The following is a 12,126-nucleotide window of genomic DNA, read 5'->3' on the forward strand; positions in this document are numbered from 1 at the left end:
TGGGTTTTATTTTTAAAATCTTGTTTAGTGTTCTGGGCTTTATTTATAATGCGTCTGCCACACCCAATACCCCCGGACATTCCTGTTTCATAGACAACAGGTCAATAAAAGGTCAATAAAATAGGAGGTGGGGGGGCCATACTCTTTGAAATGTTCCAACACATCCCCCCCAGTTCAAAGAGGTCCCTAGACATCAATCATCATGACAACTTCAAAGGAATAGATGCAATATATGCATAAATTAGCACACCCTCTCTAACGCGTGAGAACAGGAACAGGATGCCCATTTATGGGCATAAGCACGTGATAAGTTCCCGCCAGGATGTCCTGACAGGATGCCCAAATATGGGCATGCACACGTCATCCTGACATAGGGTCATATTTCAAACATTTGACGTGTGCCGTCTACTTTGTTCTCTCTCCCAGTCGTTCATACGCCACCGTGCTATACAATAAGGCAGTGAAAACAAAAAGATCACAGTCACACAGTGCCAGAATAAATTCAACTACACATGTTTCATCACAAAACCGTAGAGCACGGTCAAGCAAGTTAACGTTTTCAACAACTACTGACTTAGAACCACAGAGTTCCTGCAAGTGAGCACAAAGAAAAGGAGCACTGGCTCCGCTATTCCAGCACCATTGCAACAAATCAACAAGGCTATAGTTTAATACATTAAAAACAAACTTAAAGATACCTAAAACGATTTAGTCCAATGTTGCTAAATATCATGTGTGTGTCCATGGTACTGTTTGTCTGTGTTTGTGTGTTTGCATGTGCACTTGTGTCAATTTTGTCTTGCAAATTGTCTGAAAATTATGAAGACAGATGAAAGATAAATTGGTCAGTCATTTAGGGAAGCCTGGCTTCCCTTGGCATCCATGAATACACATCACTGGCAGGGGTTGACTCATAACCCGCAGTCCCCGCTGTTACATCTGTGCGGGCGGGACTGCGTGGATGAAGGGTGGGTGGCGGGCGGATTGAATAAAGAAAAAAACAATACCTTGAAAATGTATAATTCTTTTGCAATTTATGTTTATAGGCTACATTGAGGTTTTTCTTTCATTATTTTAGGCTATCTGGCATTAGTTCTTAATCCTAAAATGTAGGCCCTAACTGTATGCGTGCCAAATAACCAACACACCAAATGCTTTTGGGATCGGGCAGAAAAAGTTAAAGTCGATCCACAGAGACAAAATTACAATGTCGAAGTTTAATTCAATAAGAGAAAAGCTGGGAAATGGAGAGTTGAAAATAAAGAGAAGGGTTTAATGTTTGGGTGGTAAAAGTGGTAAGAGAGGATGACAGCAGTATCGGTTATGTTATTTATGTGTGATGACTGTGAGGTGCTATATTAGTCCGACAGTCACAAGACGGGGACTACAAATAGACCTATGATAAGTGAAAGGAACTGTTGCCTACAGTTCAAATGGGTTTAACTGAAATGTGGACACTGACTGCCGGTCTATAGCCTTTCACATAGCCTTAATTTTAACTCCTGCAGAATTAAGCATTTCTTGCAGTACAATTATACACCAAATGTAAGCAACATTTTGACTCTGAAACAGAAATATTATTAATTTATTTCTTGAGAGAATGCGAATGCGCAGTTAGAAGTGCTATCTTTATCAGAGTCATAAAAGCTGATAGTATTTCAGCCACATAAAATATGCATCCAAGCCGAACTGAAAGCTATTTATAGACAAGTTGACTAACAAATAGCCTACCAAAATGTTGAAAACTATAAGCAGAAACATCTAAATCAGGCAAAACACATTCCTGCACCCCCTGTAAAAACATTGTTACGCCGTCTCTGACAGTAACATGTTCTATATTTACGGATTAGGGTCGGATGTTGGCCCGTCCCCCTATAGCTCCTCTCACCAGCCTCCTCTGGTGCCCACAGAGAGCTGTGATGACATCATCCAAAAATATAGCAGACATTGGATCAATATAACATTTTAATATCTTCGGTTGTGAGCAATAATTTAAAAAAAATCTGCCTCAGCGACATTTATTTGAATAATTAAATGGATGTTTTGTGCACAAACGTGATGACTTAGTGTCTTATTAGGAATGTTCAAATCTGACTTCTCTATGAGGCCAAGTATTGAAACTGCCTTTCTGGGCCGGGCATCAGTTAAACTGCAGTACCGAAGAAAAGCTATAGTAACCATTGAAACCATGTTTCTTGACTGGAACCCTGGCCCCTTGGTAGTAGCCAGCCAGTAGGCTAGCTGGCAGCCTTGCTAGCTGGCTTTAGCCTGGCCCCCAAAAATTTGAAAGATAGACTTTTTAGCTCCCCACATCTCTCCATGTGAAATAATCAGATTTATTTTTAAAAAGATAGTGTATATGCCCTGGCAAGTATTCTTATACTTGCACGTGTAACCTAAAACATTATCCCAGTTTGATTGGGTGCTTGTGTACTCATTCCCATATCAGCTAAAAATAGAAGCACATTTTTTTAGTCTCTGCAATAACTGTTCTCCTCTCTCCAGACCCCAGCTTTCTGTCAGTGAGTGAAGAGGTGAAGTTGAGGGAAGTGGTATCTGCCTCATGTTCGGTGTCTCACTCCTGCCCATCTTATCCCCCTCTCCTCACCTGGAACCGCTCCGGAGCACGCAGTGTCCAATCACAGCAGCTGACCAACGGCCAGTGGGAAGTGACATCATCCCTGACCTTTAACCCCACCATCAGTGATAACAACCAGCCTCTGGTCTGCACAGCAGCATTCAGGGGAGGGAAGACAGTGAACAGGTCTAAAACTCTCAATGTCAAATGTAAAGTGGAACAATCCTGTGAGTTAACAACAATGTTTGGAAGATTTATACTTCCATTTCTGTGAAAACATAATGCTTCTGTGCAGATTTAGTGGTACTGAATGTGAGTAATAGCCCTGACTAAAGTTAACATGGGGATAGGTACAGTAACAATCTTATAATATTTTGTACTAATTATAAGAGATTTGACCTTTAGCTTCTGAAAACCTTTCAGTTTGGCAATGTAAAAAAAAATATCATGTCAAAGATATTACACTTTAGGGGCTTAACCCTCAAGGGAAGAGCTAAAATCAGTCAGAGACAAAATACGGGAAGTCCAAAAATAAAGAAAAATTAAGAAACGGGTAGTGTAAGCAGGATGGTAATATTTCCTTTATATATCAATGCACTTTGTCTCTGTAGGAGGGTGGATATGACACTATAGCAAGAAAGATAAAAGCAAGCAAGTAATTGGATTTTAGACATGAATGTCTTGATTGTAATGTTAGAAATTCAAATGAGAGTAATTATTTCCCTTTTCCTGCAGGTCCAGCACTAAGAGGAAGGGATGGGGATTGAAAAATTACCATGGCATTTTCTTACTCACTTCTTTTGGCTTGGAGGTAAGACAGTCACTTAACAGCACTATCAACAAGGCAGGTCATACAGGCCATAGTTTTGTCGCACCTGGACTACTGTTCAATCGCGTCGTCAGGTGCCACAAAGAGGGACTTAGGAAAATTGCAATTGGCTCAGAACAGTTTAGCACGGCTGGCCCTTGGATGTACACAGAGTGCTAACATTAATAATATGCATGTCAATCTCGCCTGGCTCAAAGTGGAGGAGAGATTGACTTCATCACTACTTGTATTTTTGAGAGTTATTGACATGTTGAATGCACCGAGCTGTCTGTTTGAACTACTGGCACACAGCTTGTACACCCATGCATACCTCACAAGACATGTCAGTAGAGGTCTCTTCACAGTCCCCAAGTACAGAACAGACTATGGGAAGTGCACAGTACAATCTAGAGCTATGACTACATGGAACTTTATTCCACATCAAGTAAATCATTGCAAGCAGTAAAATTAGATTGAATTAAAATTACAAATACATAGCGGGGTCTGTGAACCAATACAAAACATAGGCACAGACGCATGCACACAAACACACGATAACATACGCACTATACACATGGATTTTGTGTTGTAGATATGTGGTAGTAGAGTAGGGGCCTAAGCACACCCACTTAAAAAAAAAAAAAAAGATTTCACAACATATTATGTATAAACTGCCTTTATTTTGCTGGACCCCTGGAAGAGCAGCTGCTGCCTTGTCAAAACAAATATGTACTGTCTGTAGTAAATCATTTGAATTTGATAGAATTTGTTCAAACTTACCAGTGTGGTCAGTTGAATGTCTAACTGCTCTTACTAAATTGTTTCCTACTGCTATTTCAGTGATGGGAGTTGATGCCTCGTCATGGACTGCTGACGTGCCCAAGTCCGTCTCCGGCCTACGGGGCTCATGCATCGTGATTCCCTGCTCATTCAACTACCCAGAACCAGAGAAGAAGCCCTCCAAATTCACTGGCATCTGGTTGAAAGGCACCCATGATACTATATTCCACCCAGACATATCCAACATCATCAAAGACTACAGGGGCCGTACAGAGCTGGTGGGAGACCTCCGGCAGAAGAACTGCTCTCTCAGAATCGACCCCCTCCATGACAGTGACAAAGGATCCTTTACTTTCAGGATTGAAATGGAAGACCATAACAAGTATTCATACAAAAAGGACACAGTCTCCATTACAGTGAGCAGTAAGTCCCCAGGGGAAGAATTGACAAGGAGAAATTCAAATGTTGCATTATTGTATCCCATTATTTACCCTAATGATAGCTATAGCTTCTAGTTCATTTAAATTATAGTGCTGAAAGGACAGACCCAATAACTGGTGGATGCATGCCTCAAAAGAACTGCAATAACTGTTATCTTCTCTTTGCTGATATCAGGCTCTCCAGACCCCCCCTCTCTGTCAGTGAGGGAGGAGGTGAAGGTGGGGGAAGTGGTTTCTGCCTCCTGCTCTGTGTCTCACTCCTGCCCATCTGATTTCCCTCTCCTAACCTGGAGCCACTCCGGAACACACAGTGTCCAATCACAGCAGCTGACCAATGTCCAGTGGGAAGTGACGTCATCCCTGACCTTTAGCCCCAGCAGCACTGATCACAACCAGTCTCTGGTCTGCACAGCAGCATACAGGGGAGGGAAGACAGTAAAAAGTTTGAAAACTCTCAATGTCAAATGTAAGTGGACCACACCTGTGTGTTAACAACACTGTTTGGTAGATTTACACTTTCACTTCTGTGAAAACAGAGGCTGTGTTTGAAATACCCATACTAACATACTGTATACTACATACTTAATGAGTATATCCTACATACTATATACTATTAGTTAATTTTAATATAATGTAAACAAACAGTATCCTTTCAGTTGAGCATACTAGCGTTTCGACCTGTATACCAGAAATGTATTATGTTGCTATGCAACCTCTGTTAAGTTCATGTTGTAAGTATCCCTATATTTCTGTTATTAAGGGGCTATCCCTCTGTCAAGAGTGCGCCTGCGCGGGAAGTTTAGTTGTTGATGGACCTAGCCTTGAGTGGAATGGCTACCTTGTGGTGTGTTCATACGGTATAGTAAACTTTGTTAAACTGGAACCTTGTCGTTGTGTCATTTCGATTTAACATTGGTAGCAGGGGATGGTAAATAACAACAATGTGCTACCTCACTTCGACGAGGACAAAGAGGTCGTACAAAAGTTGGAAAAATGAACTTGGAATCTGGACACGGGTTACTAATCTGGATGAGAAAAAGCAAGCACTTGCGGTGGTATTATCACTGGAGGGAAGAGCGAGAGATACAGCACTGGAAATATGCGTTGAGGATTTGAACAACGTTGATGGTATTGGAACTTTGATCAGAGCACTGGATTCTGTATTTCTTAAAGAAGTGAAAGACCGTGCCTACGAGGCATATTCAAACTTTGACAGTGTTACGAGAGATATTTCAGTTGCAATGACGGACTACATCATTGATTTCGAACAGAGGTAAAATAGGATGCACAAGTATGACATGGTACTCCCGGATGCAGTGTTAGCTTTCAAGTTGCTAGATACTGCCTGTCTCGATGGTAGGGAGAAACAGATGGCTTTGACTGCTTGTACTGTGCTGACATTTGCATCAATGAAGTCGGCACTAAAAATCTTTTTTGGTGAAAAGACGTCTGTCACACCAATAGCAGATGGAATGAAAGTGAGTGGCGCAGCATATTACACTGAGCAGCAGAGAAAAGGCACCAACAAGTCACGTTCTCAAGACAACCAGAAGAGTGCGCCATTCCCTACAGATATCCCCTTACTATTAAGCAAAGCTTCCCTCAAGAAGGCAGGGGCTGTACTAGACATAAAAAATGACAAGGCATTAATGTTTAAACAACCAGTGACTCTTGAACTTACACACAGAGTCCATGTAAAAATGAGATTCTGATGAACACAAAGCACCTTTCAGCCCTACATGCAGCGAGAAAAGCGTTCACTGAAGCAGAGTGCCCAGAGAGAATTCGCAGGGCTCTGCGTGAACAGCTACGACCCACCGATGAGGAGTATGAAACTGGAAACAAAGTGTACTACAAACGAGCTGACTCCCAAAAGACTCACCGACATGCGCCTCACAGTCACTCAGATTGCTGATGACTGTGATCTGCCAGAAAGAATTGAAACTTAATTCCATAGACATCAAATCTGCGTTTTGCAGGGAACACATCTGTCAAGGGACATTCACATCCGACCTCCGCCTGAAGCTAAAAGCGAAGGAACACTGTGGAAACTAAAAAAGTGTGTGTATGGACTGGCAGATGCATCACTCTACTGGTACAACAAAGTCAAGGCAACAATGCTGAGTACAGGTGGAAAAATGTCACAAGTGGATCCTGCAGTCTTCTATTGGCTTGATCAAGACTGCAATGTGTCTGGAGTACTTGCCTGTCATGTTGATTACTTTATATGGGGTGGCTCACAGACCTTTGCTACAACTGTGATTCCACACCTCAAAGCTGTTTTCCAGGTCGGCCGTGAGGAGCATGATCATTTTTGTTATGTTGGCATAGAGTTCATTACAGTTGGTGGATCAATACTGATGCAACAGGAGAGCTATATCAAGAATCTTCAACCCATCCACATGGATTCTTCAAGAGCCGTACAAAGGAATTCTCCTCTCTGTGGAACTGAAGCTGATCAATTGAGGTCAAAGATAGGTCAAATTCTATGGGTTGCTAGACAGAGTAGACCTGATGTAATGTTTGATGGTTGCAACTTGGCATCTAACACAAAACACGCCACTGTACAAACCATTCATGAGGCAAACAAAGTTGTTCGTAAACTGAAATCACAACAAGTGACTTTAAAGTTTCAGCATGTTGGAAAAGATGACTCTTTGAAACTAGTTGTCTTCAGTGATGCTCCGCTAGGGAACCTTACAGATGGAGGCACACAAGCTGGACATCTAATCATGCTAATGTGTGAAGGAGGAAGATTCTCTCCTATCTGTTGGCAGTCAAAAAGGATCAGAAGGGTTGTCCAAAGCACAGTTGCTGGAGAAACACTTGCTCTTGCGGATGGAGTTGACAATGCGATTTTTCTTGCAACTCTGTTCTCAGAGCTTACCACTGGTGAGACAAAACGGCACATTCTACCGGTCGTTTGTATCCCTGACAGCTACTCATTAGTTGAAGCTGGGAAGTCAACCAAGTCTGTCACAGAGAAAAGACTTCGTCTTGAGATTAGCAACATCAAGGAACTTATTCAAGCACAGAGAATCCAGCGGATTCTGTGGTCGGCCACAAAGGAACAGCTTGCTGACTGTCTGACTAAAAAAGGAGCATCCGGTCTTGTGCTCCTACAGGCTCTCAGTAATGGAAAGTGGCAGCTTGAGTAATACAAATAAAAACTGTCACACAACCCCATTTGTAATGGGGAACTTGAATAATACTTGGACATTTAATTATGTTGTTGATGTTTTATTTGTCTTTAAAGAAAAGAGGGAGATTGTTAAGTTCATGTTTTAAGTATCCCTATGTTTCTGTTATTACGGTGCTATCACTCTGTCAAGAGTGCGCCTGCGTGGGAAGTTTAGTTGTTGATGAACCTAGCCTTGAGTGGAATTGCTACCTTGTTGTGTTCATACAGTACAGTACACTTTGTTAAACTGGAACCTTGTCGTTGTGTCATTTCGAGATAACACCTCTTGCTAGCTTGTTAGCATAACAAATCACTAGCTAGACATTTTTGTGTTCGTAAATTCAATCTGAAGTGCCAGAGTGCGCTCTGGGCGTTGTTAAATTCAGAGCGTTGTCAGATTGTCCATTCCTAAATTCGGAGCGTTTCACATCTCGGTGTGTACTGAGCGCAAGTTGGCCCAGGAGTAGGGTTGAGCAGAGCGTTCTGACCATAACAATGGCAGTCAAGCATACAAGCTAACTGGGTAGCTACTTCCAGACACAAATGAGAGAACATCTCACTATGACCATTTTAGTCACCATAGCAGAGCTGGTTAGGCTGTTTTCATGTTATCCAGAGCGTTGGTGACTGTAACTGTGTTGCTGGCAAAAGAAAATATGCTTTTTTTCCGACATTTACTGACACCGGCCATATTAAACAGGTGTTAAGCGTTAGTAAATTCATCAGTTATTCTGCACTCTGGCACACTCAGACAAGAGTGCTCTGAAATCGGAGAAGATAGCCAGAGCGAATGTGTCCATTGAGAACGCACAACAACTATATCACTTAGCTAAGAATGACACAAATAATCAAGTCTATAAACGTTGGATAGTTAGTTAGATAGAATGTAGTTAATATACTGGCAACTTCCATGATTAGTAGCAAACTCACGAGGTAGCTAGCTAACATACCGGTAGTACTTACTGCTGTAATGATATGCTATGTGGTTCGTAAGAATAGCATAGCATAGGCTTCTCCGAGACCGTCCACTGCCATGCCAGCAACACACAGGGCAATGCCACCTTGTCCTGCACTGTGTCCACAAATGGTAAAGGAAACAGTGGGGGAAGTGCATCATAAATGAAGTATTACATACTATATTAACATCATAAAGGATATCATTGGTACATTAATAAAACAAATGTATTTATTTTTGGACAGATAAGATGTCGATGCTGTACATTTCAATTGGTATTGCTGCATTAGTGGTGGTAGTAATACTAATTTCCATGTCAGCTTGCCTTTTGAACAGGAAGGGGTAAGTTACTATTTTATACATTTTTTACACAGATTTGTGTTTGTTTTTAGCTGTTTTGTTCTGTTTGTATAAATTGGGACATTTTTCTCATAAGTGGGAGGAGTCATAGGGACCCATCAGTAACCTGCAAGCAGGAAGTGCATACAGCCAAGTGTGCTTCCTCAGATTCCTCAACATCAAGGTATTTTTCTACAGGCTGTTCTATCTGTGATCATAATGTATACATCCTGCTGAGTTGTTAAAGCCCATTAGCCTACATTTACTCTTGTAGTGTCTTATCAAATGACGGGAATACATCTGAGAGTTGTCCTAACTCTATCCACAGGAAAGAGCAGACAGACACCAGCAGTGAAATCCACACAAACTACTACACCAACGATCACGTATATGGAAACATGGAGGTATGTACGTACTGTGGTTCTACTGCAGACATTTACAGCTGCTGTAGAGATCTGAGAAAAGTTTGCTCTAAATTTAAAGGATATAAAAAACAATAGAGGTGTTGTTGATGATATTTCTGATCTGGTTTCCTGTAGACTGAAGAGGATGGTGACCCATACGAGTGTGATGGTGGAGATGATGCAGTCTATGGTAACATGTGAACACAACAGGAAGCATGTGGAAGTCAGCTGGCCCAGAGGCCATGGTGTTCAGTCTCTCAAAGGTTCCAGTAAAATATTAACATTTTAACCCAATGTAGCAGAACATATTATATATATATATATATCTATCTATCTATATATATTATATATTATATGATATGTTCTGCTACATTGGGTTAAATGTTAATATTTTAAAACCAAACTGTCTATCATATATATAATATATTATATTTGTTAGCTTGATGTAGGTTTATGGTACTATTGGCTAAAGAAAATGGTACATTCTTATTTCGGATGTGGCTTTGTGTTATATTTTTTACAAGGCTTATGTTTATTATCTATGGCTTGGATAATTTAGAAATGTTTTTACTAAATGTCAATTATACACAAAATACTAACCAGTACTTAACAATAGCTTGTTTCACACTTCCCCAGTTGTCTATTGCAATTGTGTGTTGAGGCGGCAGGTAGCCTAGTGGTTAGAGCTTTGGGCCAGTAACCGAAAGGCTGTAAGATTGAATCCCTGAGCTGACAAGTTGAAAATCTGTCGTTCTTCCTCTGAACAAGGCGGTTAACCCACTGTTCCTAGGCTGTCATTGTAAATAATACTTTGTTCTTATACTGACTTGTCTAGTTAAGTAAAGGTTCAAATAAAATAAACATTTAAAATCTGAGGATAGAATACGTGTGTGTGAGCTTTCATTGTTTCTAAACTTGGGGTTGCTCTTTTATTTTTTGAGATTTTCAGCATCTATTTATTTCCATAGGGTTTGAGCTATTTCAAAATACTGATTTTGTCAATATACATTACCGGTCAAAAGTTTTAGAACACTTACTCATTCAAGGGTTTTTCTTTATTTTTACTATTTTCTACATTGTAGAATAATAGCGAAGACATCAAAACTACGAAATAACACATATGGAACCATGTAAAACCATAAAAGGGTTAAACAAATCTAAATATATTTTTAATTTGAGATTCTTCAAATAGCCATAATTTTCCTTGATGACAGGTTGGCATTCTCTAAACCATCTTCATGTGGTAGTCACCTGGAATGCATTTCAATTAACAGGTGTTAATTTCTTTCCTTCTTAACTTGTTTGGGATAAGGGGCAGCATTTTCACTTTTGGATGAATAGCGTGCCCAGAGTGAACTGCCTCCTACTCAGTCCCAGATGCTAATATATGCATATTATTATTAATTTTGGATAGAAAACACTCTGAAGTTTCTAAACTGTTTGAATGATGTCTGTGAGTATAACAGAACTCATATGGCAGGCAAAAACCTGAGAAAAAATCCAAACAGGAAGTGGGAAGTCTGAGGTTTGTAGTATTTGAATTCACCCCTATCGAATACACAGTGGTATATGGGTTGTTTTGCACTTCCTAAGGCTTCCACTAGATGTCAACCGCCTTTAGAACGTTGTCTTAGGCTGCTCATGTGAAGGGGGGCCGGATGGGAGCTGTTTGACTAAGGGGTCTGCCTACAGCCTCATTCTCAGTCAAGCGCTTTCACTTGAGAGGCAGCTCTCATTCCATTGCTTTTCTACAGACAATGGAATTCTCCGGTTGGAACATTATTGAAGTTTTATGATAAAAACATCCTAAAGATTGATTCTATACTTTAGTTTGACAAGTTTCTTAGACCTGTAATACAACTTTTTTAACGTTTCGTCCGAATGGACCAGATCGCCCTTTTGGATTTGTTTACCAAACACCCTAACAAAAGAAGCTATTGGACGTAAATGCACATAAATTATGGACATTATCGAACAAAACAAGCATTTATTGTGGAACTGCGATTCCTGGGAGTGCATTCTGATGAAGATCATCAAAGGTAAGTGAATATTTATAATGCTATTTATGAATAATGTTGACTACCCAACATGGCAGATATTTCTCTGGCTGGTTTGGGCTCTGAGTGCCGTTCTCAGATTATGCTTTTTCCGTAAAGTATTTTTGAAATCTGACACAGTGGTTGCATTAAGGATAACTGTGTCTAAAGTTCCATGTATAATAGTTGTATTTTTATCAACATTTATTATGAGTATTTATGTGAGTTCATGTGGCTCTCTGCAATATCACTGCATGTTTTGGAACATATACAGAAGTTAGCCCTATTTTGGTAAAAGACGAAGTCCATATTATGGCAACAACAGCTCAAATAAGCAAAGAGAAACGACAGTCCATCAATACTTTAAGACATGAAGGTCAGTCAATACAGAACATTTCAAGAACTTTGAACATTTCTTCAAGTGCAGTCGCAAAAACCATCAAGCACTATGATGAAACTGGCTCTCATGAGGACCGCCAAAGGAATAGAAGACCCAGAGTTATCTCTTTTGCAGAGGATAAGTTCAGTAGAGTTACCAGCCTCAGAAATTGCAGCCCAGAGTTCAAGTACCAGACACATCTCAACATCAACTGTTCAGAGGAGAC

The 12,126-nt window shown here is 40.4% G+C and overlaps 1 protein-coding gene across 3 annotated transcripts; it reads left to right on the forward strand.

Moving 5' to 3' along the window:
* Positions 1-2,509: 2,509 nt before the first annotated feature.
* On the forward strand, positions 2,510-10,365 carry LOC116356590 (myeloid cell surface antigen CD33-like). 3 transcript variants are annotated; one of them, XM_031802906.1, is made up of 8 exons: positions 2,510-2,805; positions 3,314-3,389; positions 4,227-4,589; positions 4,782-5,072; positions 8,988-9,084; positions 9,179-9,265; positions 9,410-9,485; positions 9,621-10,365. In XM_031802906.1, the coding sequence occupies exons 2-8, from the start codon at positions 3,335-3,337 to the stop codon at positions 9,684-9,686; spliced, it is 1,035 nt and encodes a 344-aa protein (XP_031658766.1). In that variant the 5' UTR covers positions 2,510-2,805; positions 3,314-3,334; the 3' UTR covers positions 9,687-10,365. The 3 variants fall into 3 exon arrangements, with proteins under 3 accessions (XP_031658766.1, XP_031658759.1, XP_031658771.1); XM_031802899.1 differs by having other exon boundaries at positions 2,510-2,764; XM_031802911.1 differs by lacking the exon at positions 2,510-2,805 and adding an exon at positions 3,163-3,233.
* Positions 10,366-12,126: the final 1,761 nt, after the last annotated feature.

This window comes from Oncorhynchus kisutch, linkage group LG2 (assembly GCF_002021735.2).
Source record: "Oncorhynchus kisutch isolate 150728-3 linkage group LG2, Okis_V2, whole genome shotgun sequence".
NCBI lineage: Eukaryota > Metazoa > Chordata > Actinopteri > Salmoniformes > Salmonidae > Oncorhynchus > Oncorhynchus kisutch.

Coding starts and splice junctions, on each gene's coding strand:
- LOC116356590 (XM_031802906.1), top strand. CDS start 3,335: ATGGGGATTGAAAAATTACCATGGCATTTTCTTACTCACTTCTTTTGG. Junction 3,390..4,226: donor TCACTTCTTTTGGCTTGGAG/GTAAGACAGTCA, acceptor CTGCTATTTCAG/TGATGGGAGTTGATGCCTCG. Junction 9,266..9,409: donor TCAGATTCCTCAACATCAAG/GTATTTTTCTAC, acceptor CTCTATCCACAG/GAAAGAGCAGACAGACACCA.